Below are 12,170 nucleotides of genomic sequence, written 5' to 3' on the forward strand. Positions count from 1 at the left end.
TGTTGCACGAGCCGTATCCAGCCTTGACGTGGCACATTCGTTTAGACGACCGCCGGGAATTTGGGGCGTGCTTTCGTGGAAGAGATATTAGAAAGGGGGAAAAAAGAACGTCCAAGAGGCAGTGAGGAAAGAGGATAGGAGAGAAGAAGAGACGAGACGAGAAGAGAGGGAGGGACCCAAGGTTCCATATATGGGATAGATGTTCCGGGGTCCTCCAAAGAGCCAGACTATGTTTTGCAGAGTGGATTACAGAGAGTCAATCCCAAGAGCTCAAGTCCCAGATCTCTTTCATCTCAGAGGTCTGGATACCTTCAGCCTGAGCTTAGAGGAGTTTCTAGTGGCTTCTCTGGTGTTCCTGTGTCCAGCCTCGGCGCTCGTCCTCTGCCTGCACTCTTTCTCCTCCTCTCGCACGTTCCTTCTGCTGTTAAGTACTACCAGATGTTTAGCCTTAATGCCAGGCTGTCATTTAATCTCCCAGCCTTTCTCTCACTCTCTCTTCGTTCTCCTCAAGAATGAAAACACTCGAGGCAGGAAGTGGGGCCCTCTGGAATGGAGGGGAAATATTTAAGAAATAAATAAAGAGGGTGGAGGAGACTTTCTGAACTGCACAGCATCATTAATATTTACATGTAGACCTATTGAACTCTGATCTGTACAGCCTCACCTATTTGCTGCGATACTTTCTTCACCTCCATCCTCATAAGCACAGTTAAAACAGAAGGCTTAACCTGAGCCTTCAAATACATGGAGAGGAAATAATGGTGTTCTTAAACCGCAGCATGTTTTAATGCCTTCCATATGTGCTACTTCTCTTTGTCAGTTCCCATGCCTTTTATCTCTGTGCCATAGCTCACCCTTTGCTTCTCTTGTTTTCATTTCATTCCTATTGTACAACTCTATCTTTAGTTCTCCTACGGTGTCTGTGTAGACTAAATGGGACAAAAGTATGTTCACCCCTCACACCCATATGTGGTTCTTCCCCAAACTGTATTCACCAAGATGGAAGCATGCGATTATATAGAAAGTCTTTGTATGCTGTTGCACAATTCTTGTAAGCTCTGTGAACACATGGTGTGGAGTTGAAGTACTAGAGCCCTGAACACTTTTGGGAGGAACTGTAACACTGACTTTGTGCCTGAGCTCACTAATACACTTGTAGCTGAATGGCTATAATCCACTCCAGAATAGTGGGTGCTAATATAACAACAAAGAAATAGGGAATTTACCCGGAATGGTATATGAAAGTAATCATATGTTCTCCATGATCCGTTTGTCCGCAAACTATGACTGACATTTAAATTTAACAAAAGGTTAATAACTGACAGACCAAACTATTCAATCAATTAACCAAACAATCATGGTTACTTCTATGGAACAGTCTCACAGGCCCCTAGTTAAGAAGTGAGAGATTTTTAATCAGGACCCGCTCATGGATTCTATATCAGAACCCCCATCATTACCTCCATCACATTCTCTCAAGAAGGCATTTCAGCACTCAGCTAAGTGAACAACTCTAAGAAGAACTACTGATCTGCCAATGTTGGCTCCTTGAACAAGGCCCTTGACCCTTTCTGTTCCTGGGTACTGTATCATGGCTGACCCTGTGCTCTGACCCCAACTTACTAATGAGCTGGAATATCTGAGAAAAAAAAATTGACTGTTCTAATTCATATGTGAAAAAAGCTTCTTCTTCATTTGTAGAATTTTATCTCATCTTTTTAGTTGGTGCTTAAACAGAAGGGATTATCATAGTTCATATTGTTAAGATATTGGCTTTACTGACTGAAAGGTTGGGAGTTCAAATCCTGCTGCTGCTTACAGTATCCCTAACAGAGATAAATGGGATAAAGGTAAGCCACTGTAGATAAGGACGACTGCCAAATGGCCTAAAAGCAAAAACTAAGTATTTAAGCGTAATTGAGATCTTTTCACATTTAAAACAGATGTATTGCATTTCAGAATCTGAAACACAAAATCATCACTTTCATGAGTTGTGTCTTATTTATAACTGAGAGTTAAAGCATTTGAAGGTAAATGTCATAATTTGATTGAAATTCAGCCTTTAATTCTTGAAAACTATAAACTTTTTTTTTTAAACTAGAGACATTAAGGGCTTTCTATTAGACGTCTTCATATTGCAGTATTGCAGGTGGACATTTACATCAACTGTAATAATGCTTCCCAATATTTATGCCCCTGTGTTTTTCCAGCAGTCTTCTCCATGCTAGTAGTTTTATCCAGAGCGATCATGCCTTCGGGTTTTCATTCCAGACTGATACCGTAGGAGAAACACCTGGTAGTCGTTAGTTGACTCAGAACAATTGATTAAATGAGTGAAATCAGGTGTGACTCCTGATTGGCTGGAATGAAAACCTGCAGCTACACTGAGTCTGGGGAATAAATCAGAAACATCTGTTTCAGACGTCTAATTTAGATCAGGAAATTAACTTGGATCAGGAAAGTCCCTTTCTGAGATTAAAAAAAGTACAAGTCAGACATTTCCTTTTAATTTCAGCAGAGTTCTTTTTATCCAATTATTAAAAAAAGATATATAAAATTGATTCACGTTATTTGTGAACTTTTCACAATAGTAAAAGAATTACACTGTGTTGGATCATAGAAAGAAACTTTACCTGAGTATTCACAAATAGAAAGTTAGAAATCTACACCAAACTGTTACCTTATTGTGTTTTTGCTCCTTGACAAAAAAATTGCTGTCTCATCCCCTGAATTTCCGATAATTACAGCAGGTGTCCTTATTTTAGGCTTGTCTTAAAGGATCTTTTTCCTGAGGTGTGTATGTGTGTAACCGCTATATCCTAACACCTAAAATCAGCTCATAAAACAGCACATGTTTGATATTATTTACTCAACATCTTGAGGAAAAGACACACAAAAGTCTTGACATCCTACCTAAAGGACAGAACTGTCACTCACTATGTCAAATTTCTTCACAGGAAATTGTGTAATATTCCAGGTTCTGGGAAAATTGTGTCAAATCTGTGGTCATTTTTTCTTAGCAATCGTCTCATGTAGCACAAATGGAATCAGGATTATTGTAAAGCCTGTCAGTGTGGTTCTTGCTGAGGTTTCTGGTTTTTATTCTGCAGGAGAAAGAAAAGAAGTACATGCTGCCTCTGGACAACCTGAAGGTCAGGGATGTGGAAAAGGGCTTCATGTCCAGCAAGCACATGTTTGCCATCTTCAATACTGAGCAACGGTACAGAGCCAACACTAACCCCTAACCCTATCCCCTAACCCTAAAATATAGCCTGCTAGATTTTTATTAGCAAATGAAAGACTTTTTTTTGTTGATATTGGTAAAAAAAAAAAAAAAAAAACAATTAACTCATGTAAAAGGTCAATTCTTATTGTTTTGCTGGGAGTTTGTTAAAAAAAACCATATATATATATATATATATATATATATATATATATATATATATATATATATATATATATATATATATATATATATAATGGATTAAGTAATCGCTAGCAAATATTGGATGTTCTTACTGAATGTTTGCAGATATGAGTCATGTTATGAGATCTGCTGTTAGCCTTGGGTCAGTTTATTTGACCAATCTCTGTTTTTCAGAAATGTCTTCAAGGACAATCGCTTCCTAGAGCTGGCTTGCAACACGCAGGAAGAAGTGGACAGCTGGAGAGCGTCCCTGCTCCGTGCTGGTGTTTACCCCGAGAAAACTTCGGTCAGTGACCGCTAGTGATGCGCAGGTGTAGAAGCAACAGAGCTCATGCAGCTCCTTAACCTTCCACAGCCAACGAGATTAGGTCATCAAAATTTAATACAGCACAATGTACTCCATCACCTGCTTTCAGTTATTCCCTTACTTTTAATGAGCATGTTTGGAAACAGTGATGTGTGGGCCAGGGGGTGGGTGGGTGGTGGTGGTGGTGGTGGGGGTTAAATTCCTAAGGAGAAATGCTGGCAAGTTCCAGTTATTCTCCTATCCTAAAAGCACTCTACTCCCTTTTTGTTTCACACATCTTACTTTCTTCTACTTCTTAGGTGGATAGTGAGAGCTCTGGTACCACAGAGAACTTCTCCATGGATCCTCAGCTGGAGAGGAAGGTGGAGACTATCCGGAACCTGGTGGACTCCTACATGGCCATCGTCAACAAGTGCATCCGGGACCTCATGCCCAAGACCATCATGCACCTTATGATCAATAATGTAAGAGCCTTTCATTTATACTGTAAAGCAATTTTGGGGAAGTTCTTGTGCTGTAATGTTTAAATATGGAATAATAAGCAGAGATTTGAAGGACAAAGGTAAAAGTTAGGTCCAAAGTCTTGAATCTAAATCGAAGTAAGTACTACAGATTGTGAGTATGCTTATGAAAATACTTTAATATATTAAGTTAGTAAATATATTAATTGTAGCTGAATGTTGTTCTTTAAGAATAAATAACCGTGCTACTGGAACCTGGAGAACTTCTACTGAATCATCATTAACAACTGCATGTCCAGGACCATCATGAACCTTATAATCAATAATGTACAGTAATATCCTTTTAGAAACTGCAGTGTGTGTGGCAGCAGCAGGAAATTGTGTAATGTGTTAAACCCTTTTTACCAGTATGCTGGTGTTCAAAATTGGATTTCAATCAGTACTGTATGAACGGTTATCTGGTCATGGCTCTGTTATAAAAAATGAGTCAGGTGAGATGTTTTTTTTATTAATTTATTTTATTTTAGTTGTTGAAGACCATATTTTAGCTGCTTTTGAACAAGCACTTTGGGCAAGATACCATGAGCCTAAAACACTGTTCAAAGTCTGTTCACTGAACTCTGTTAACTGTTCACTTTCATATGAGCCTCATATTAACCACCACTGTGTAGTAAGACATAAAAAGATTCAGTGATCAAGTTAATGTCTGGGCTGGAAAAATGTAACCAGATGCTCGAAATGAAGAAAGTACAGTAGTCACTTTGAGAGATTTTTCTGAGAGCATGTAGAAAACTGAATCTTTTTGGCAGGTGAAAGAGTTCATCAATGCAGAGCTGCTGGCTCAGTTGTACTCGGCTGGGGACCAGAACACGCTGATGGATGAGTCTCAGGAGCAGGTGCAACGCAGGGATGAGGTGTTGCGGACCCACCACGCGCTGAAGGAGGCACTAGCCATCATCGGAGACATCTCCACCAGCACTATCACCACTCCTCTGCCTCCTCCTGTGGACAACTCCTGGCTTCAGCCTGGTTCTGGAGGCTCCCGCAGGTGACACCACTGCTCCACCAGTCTTCCACGTATAAGGATTAGGGTTTACCAAAGTTAGGATTTTGTTGATGTTTTTTGCATTAACCTTCCAACAAGCCAAAATCTGATTATGTTTTACAGAATGGATGGTTATTGACTTCTGCCTTAAGAAAGCAGTTTTAATTAGAGGGAAAAGTAATGCTCAGTGAAAACCATAAAAATATTGACAGCGTCATTGCAGTACCAATATGGCACACTAGGGGCTGCAATTCACAGACCATATATTTTACAATAATAGCAAACTAATTGTGAAGTTTTTTGGTATTTAAATAAATACCACGAAAGACTTTACAGTCTTGCCAGGATTTATTTATGTGTGATTTTTGCAGCCAAAAATGCCTGAAGTTTGAGTTTTGCTGTACTTTTTTCTTGCAATGTTTGCAAAAAGACAGCTTTTAAAAAAAATTGCAATATCCTCCCCCTGAAAGATCACAGAATTTGTTTGATTTTGTGTTAATTTGTGTAACAAAAATCACAAAATCTTGGAGAAACAGCCTTCAGCTACATTGAGTAAATTCCAGTGTTAGCTGTGTGTACAGGATTTATGAAGACCAGTTGTTTTTAGCACTTTAATTTAATAAAAATATTCTAATTATTTTTACATTTTTCTATGAAACAATCCTTTTGAACAGAACATACAGATAAAAGCTGCTTTTAGTTTTAAGAAATGAAATATGTTATTAATTCATGTATTGACAAATGAATTGCATTACTGACAGTGTCATCATTCCATTCCCCTAATGGTTTCCATTAACATGTTTCATCTATGATATAAAGTAAAGCTGCTTCTTTGCTTCCATCACGTGCTGTCCAAATTCATTTATGATCAATGATTCCCTCACTGCTGGTGCTTCTGCCCCTTCAGGTCTCCTCCTCCAAGCCCCACTGCCCCACGCAGGATGTCAGCAGGTCAGAGGCCAGCAGGCCGGGGGGCTCCTGCTCCTCCATCACGCCCAGGGCCTCTTGGCCCCTTTAACAACAGTGGGGATAGTCCACAGGTTCCCAACCGCCCAAACCGTGCTCCTCCCAGCATTCCCAGGTGAGATTTACATTTACATTTTCAACATTTGGCAAATGCCCTCATCCAGAGTGATATACAAAAGTGCTTAAGACTATCATTGAATGCATGAACTCTACAGACTTAAGATACCATGAAATTTTTAATTTTTTTATTTTTTTAATTTATTTTTTATATAATACACACAGGGGGGCACGGTGGCTTAGTGGGTAGCACGTTCGCCTCACACCTCCAGGGTCGGGGTTCGATTCCCGCCTCCGCCTTGTGTGTGCGGAGTTTGCATGTTCTCCCCGTGCCTCGGGGGTTTCCTCCGGGTACTCCGGTTTCCTCCCCCGGTCCAAAGACAGGCATGGTAGGTTGATTGGCATCTCTGGAAAAAATTGTCCGTAGTGTGTGATTGCGTGAGTGAATGAGAGTGTGTGTGCCCTGCGATGGGTTGGCACTCCGTCCAGGGTGTATCCTGCCTTGATGCCCGATGACGCCTGAGATAGGCACAGGCTCCCCGTGACCCGAGGTAGTTCGGATAAAGCGGTAGAAAATGAATGAATGAATGAATGAATAATACACACAAACAAAAAACAGGTAGAACAAAAAATAGCCAGTGACTCAGCTGTCCAGACATCTAGAGGAAGTTCATTTCACCAACTTGGTGCCAGAACAGAAAAGAGTCTTGTAGTATACTTACCCGTAGAGATGGTGAGACCATTCGAGCAGTGCTGGTAGCTTTGAGGGAGCGAGGTGCCCAAGACTCCTGAGGGTGGACAAGAGAATCTTGTAGTTTACCGTATCAAACGCTGCTGAAAGGTCGAGAAAGGGCAGAAGGTCTTGTGAGATGGTCTGGAGCATAGTGGATGGGAGTGGATCCAATGGCCGGTGGTTGGATTGGAAGACCGGATGAGTTGTAAGATCGCTTCTGAGACACAGGTGTGTGCCAATGGCTGAAGGAGTGAGGTTACAAGTTTGTTACAAGTTCTCCAGATGATTTGCAGTAGAGAGTCATTCAGTTTGAACCAGATGATGTTTCTAGAAGCAGGTTTTCACTAAAGAACACACACTTAACAGGTCCTGGCTGATTGCTTACATTTACTGTGAAAAAAAAAATTCTTTTTTTTTTGATAACTCAAGAAAATACAAGGTAAGGCTGTATTTTTTATAACCTATTTTTTAATTTTTCATCAACATTCGAGTAAAACATTATGTTGACTGAACACACGTGAGCTGTGATGAAGCTGAGACATGGTATTGAGGAAAAATGTACCATTATTTTGAACAGGTTTCAAGTACAGAAAAGCAATAACATGAGAACTTTGGTGAAATGAGAGTTTGACTGTTTTTTATTGTAGCCAATTACAAAATATTTGGAGAACGTAGCTGCATGTTTAAGAGATCTCCAGGATTTCAGTCATTGTTGTAGGCAGAAATCCTTGATTTTGTGTCTTTTTCCAGAATTAGAATTTTTGTATATTGAGTAAGTCTACTTGAATTGGTGAAATCACAAGCACATGACTCTTCTTTTAAACCCCTAGCAGTGAAAACACACTTTTGTGGGGTTTTTTTTCCTCACCCACAAATGTTATTCTAATATCCAACAAAGATGTACGAGTTTTATGAATCTGTCGGCTTTTCCGTGATAGCTGTTAATTCTACACATTTAAAACATCACACTTCAAGAGCAGAATTAGTAGAGAGCAGAAAAAATAACTGTTAGTTATTGAATTGAGAACAGAATTAGGAAGAAACAAAGTCATCTTAATAAAAATATAAAAAAAGAAAATTTATTTGGTTGCATATCATCATAAATATAATTAGCAAGAAATAAAAGTTGGTCTTGTGGTCTCATACACAATTGTCTTCAATTAACAGGAAAAAAAAAAATGAAGTGGTCTTATCATTCCAATAGTTTCAGATGGGACTATTCTTAGAACAGATGAACACTTATCGCAGTGCTGGATTTTGCAAAACATTATTATTATTATTATTATTAGTAGTAGTAGTAGTAGTAGTAGTAGTAGTAGTAGTAGTAGAAGAAGCAGCAGCAGCACAAGTCTGCCCCCTAGTGGTGTTCATTCGCCCCTCATTTGTTTATTAGTTCTGACGATCTCTCAGTAATCATGTGAGGCTACTCTGACTGATTGAGTCCTGAGTCATGAGCACAGTGAGTTTCTCTGGAGTATATCAATCTCAATAAGCCACTTCATTCAGATGCCACTTTAAAATCTTCCCTAATCTCCCCCATATCTGTAGTCTACTCCAGGATAAACTGCTCCCTCATAGCCCGGCTTCCATCACGTTAGTTTAACAGGAAAGGCTCCAAAACAGAAACAACAAATGAAATGTCAGTAGAAACAAATGTAAAGCCTATAATTACGAAGTAGTATTATAATACTTTGTTCAAATGGCTGCATTTAAGCGGGATATTACTGCACGTGTACCTGCAGAATTGTGGAACTCGCTGATTTATTTTGAGATGTGTGCAAACACACTTCTTTGGTGAAAATCAGTGAAAAAGCTGAACATCTGAAGTGAAGTGAGCGTCTTCTTCTAATCCTGTAAAAATGCATTTTGCTGTGTTTCAGGTTGCACTGCTTGAAGTTATTATATTAAAATAATAATCAACTGTGTTCTGTGGGGTTTTACTAATGAACTCACTAGCCTACAGTATGTATGAACTGAAAAGAGTGTCCTGCTTCAGCTGACTACTATCCAGCCTACACTCACTAATTTTCTCCTCTTTTTTCTCTTTTTCCCCATCTATCACTTTCTCACTATCTTCCACTCATCCGTGCTCCTCATTTACCTTCCAGCCGCCGACCCCCACCTTCCCCTACCAGGCAGGTCCCGTAAGCAGCCCAGCTGGATTCCTTTCTCCTGGACCAAGCACTCACACACTCCTCAGATCTTATGTCTTACAACCCTCTGATCCCTGAGCTTCAGCTCCTGCATGTCCCAGTCTTTATCTTCATTGCTTCCAGATCATTCCTAGACTCTTGTGTGTGCACATTAACCCCTGCAGTGCTAGAGTCCATGTTTAAGCCATGCTTGTTTCGTGCAGTGTCTCTGTGCTTGCGATCTGGATCGGCCAAGCAGGACTCAGAGCGAGTCCTACCCACAATCCCTCTAATGCACACATGCTCTCTCACTTCGTCTGTGAAGTCCATAGTGACCATGCCACACTCACTGATCTCAGATCAGAGCAGGGAGGCTCCTCGTAGTGCATGTTTTGTTTTCAAGAGTATATTTTTATTCGTGTGTGTGTGTGTGTGTGTGTGTGTGTGAGAGTGCGTTTGCGCTCAGGCGTGTGCGGGTTGTGCTATCTTGCTACGTGAATAATATTTTTAGCGAGAGCGTGTGCGTATGTTTGTGTACTGTATGTGTGTGTTTGCATCAGTCTCCCCTGAAACAAAAGCCAATATGTAAAATAGTGTGTGTGTGTGTGTGTGTGTGTCCGAGTTGGAGTTAAGACCCGTCTGGTGAACACACAGAACAAATGTTCTGAACTGACGAGTTGACTCGAAATATACATTTATTTGACTAAATTAAAAGAAATAAAACGGCCAGCAAGCTCTAGGTCTGATGATAACTATCTCATTGCTAAAAAGTTAAGACTGTTGATTAAAATGTTACTGATCTACAATTTCTGTAGTACTTCCTGTTAGCTCTATTTAAGAAAAAGGCCAGATATTTAAAAAAAATGGGTAGCTTGCTGTAAATCTGAATCTTGCAGTTGTTAAGGATTGTACATGGATACATGAGTGATAAGTTAAAGGAAAAAAAAAATGACGAGCGCAGAGGCTTTCAGCTGTTAAATATCATGGTACACTTACCTTTCTGTCATTCTCTATGGTACAGTATGTATAAAATGCCCAAGATGAAGTGGAATGTTAACTCCAAAGGGGAAATGTCAATGTGAAGGTGTTGAGAAGAAAAATACCAACGTTTATATAAGTATTGAAACCAAGATCAAGACCAACATTCTGTGAAACGTAGACAGAGATCTAGAGCAGTACTGGCAAAGACTGCGGATCCAGATCAATCTTCAGAGTCTGAGATATGGTGCGAAAAATCCAATTGCTTTGAAAGACATCCAGGTAATGAAACATGTACAGTATCTAAAAGAATAAGCCTGAATAATATGTGGACCAAAATTTACAACCAGGCAATCGTGACCAAATTTCAGAGTTGAGTTGAACGTCCAGACCGAGATTCTGAGTAATGAGACCCAAATTCTGATGCCAAGATCAGACCTAGATTGTGTTTATGTCCACCCAAGACCATGATAATCTCAACTCCAGCTCCAATGTGTGGTATGTGTTATGCACGTTGATTCATGGTGTGCATGTTGTGTTTGATGGTGCGTCGGTTTTGGCAGCGTGTTTGTTCATGTTTTGTTCCCATCAGTGATCAACACTACTGTACCGCTGATGTTGAAACGAAGCCCTTACCTCATGTAGTCATTATTCTGTCCATGTGCCTGTGTCATATAAGCAGCCCTGTTTACAAGCTGGCTGAATGATCAAATCCTGAGACATATCTAACCATCCAACTAAACATCACACTGAACATGACAACTACACTATCCTGTCAGCTATACAGTAACTGTGCAATGTGGCGATGTGTGTTACTTGAAGTTGAAAAAGTAATAATAGTGATTTATTTTTTTTATTAGACGCTGGATAGGTAATCAATTCCGACCAGACTGCCATAAAGGTGTACAGGAAGTGAATGTTATTTATGTTCTTCTCTGACGTTCTTTAACAAAAGATATCTGAATGTTGTCGGTGAAATTCTTAAGGAATCCACCTGTTTTTCAGCAACCTGTCTGTTCAGAAATCTGCGTTTATTCCACAGTGTTGTCGCACCCCTAGACCTTATATTATGTAAGACTTAAAAAAAAAAAAAAAAAAAAAAAAAAAAAAAAAAAAAAAAAATTCAACAAAACGTATACTAGAAATTCAATTAAATTTGTACCCATTTCAGTGAGCAGTTGATGTGTTGTTTCTGTGGGTCTCTGTCCATTTAGTGTACTGCCGAGTCAAGCGGGTGGTTTTTGTTTGTACTTGGGATCTGTTTCGTTCTTATCGTCTCTTACTGTATCTCAGACTCCTGATTCATACTACTATACTGGCATGAATAAATTGTATTGCCAAAGCTAGTCATAGAATCAATCTATATATAATTATGCAACAGAACGTTAGTGTTACATAAACATACACACATGCATACATACATTATATATATAAACATACAGTACATACATACATATATAATATTGTTCTCTGGAGGAAATCAAGACATGCCTCCATTTTGTAAATGTGGTTCTTTTGAGGGATATGTAAACTGTATTAGTGATTATATTCCTTATGTAATTCAATAAAACGTGTTGAAAACCATTATTTGTGTTTTCTTGTGCAAGTTTCAATACAAGGTGCAGATGTAGAGACTTATACAATCATGTTAGCAAGTGACAAAGAATCAGACATTTCAGTGATTTCAGCAGATTTGAGCTCTTCTCAATACTTTGCAGATAAAGTCCATACCACTAATATATATATATATATATATATATATATATATATATATATATATATAAGTGTGTGTGTCTGTGTGTCATTTTTTTGAGCCTATGTTCTGAAAGAGCCAGTGCACTGAAAGGAAACAGCTCTCTTCTAGGCCCCTGGTGGTACAGAGCTACACAAAACAACACAGACCTAAAATGAACCTACTGACAAATAAAATCTGCTGAAATCACTGAAATGTGAAAACAAAACCTGAATTTTTCTGACAAGTGCCACAGAACATCCTCAGATGTCTTGTGAAGTCCAGGTTTTAATGACTCAATGACAAGAGCAGGTGGGTGTTAATGTTATGGC

General features: G+C 39.3%; 1 protein-coding gene across 3 annotated transcripts in view; it reads left to right on the forward strand.

Moving 5' to 3' along the window:
- LOC113662257 (dynamin-3-like) overlaps nt 1–11,749 on the forward strand; it is a 36,133-nt gene extending 24,384 nt beyond the window's left edge. For all 3 annotated transcript variants that reach the window (XM_047812706.1, XM_047812718.1, XM_047812712.1), the window contains 6 exons: nt 3,111–3,220; nt 3,602–3,713; nt 4,034–4,198; nt 5,005–5,243; nt 6,148–6,321; nt 9,105–11,749. In XM_047812706.1, the coding sequence (XP_047668662.1) occupies nt 3,111–3,220; nt 3,602–3,713; nt 4,034–4,198; nt 5,005–5,243; nt 6,148–6,321; nt 9,105–9,144 (840 nt within the window). In that variant the 3' untranslated portion in view covers nt 9,145–11,749. The remainder of the gene's footprint in view (nt 1–3,110; nt 3,221–3,601; nt 3,714–4,033; nt 4,199–5,004; nt 5,244–6,147; nt 6,322–9,104) is intronic.
- The last annotated feature ends 421 nt before the right edge of the window (nt 11,750–12,170 follow it).

Source organism: Tachysurus fulvidraco, chromosome 1, assembly GCF_022655615.1.
Source record: "Tachysurus fulvidraco isolate hzauxx_2018 chromosome 1, HZAU_PFXX_2.0, whole genome shotgun sequence".
NCBI lineage: Eukaryota > Metazoa > Chordata > Actinopteri > Siluriformes > Bagridae > Tachysurus > Tachysurus fulvidraco.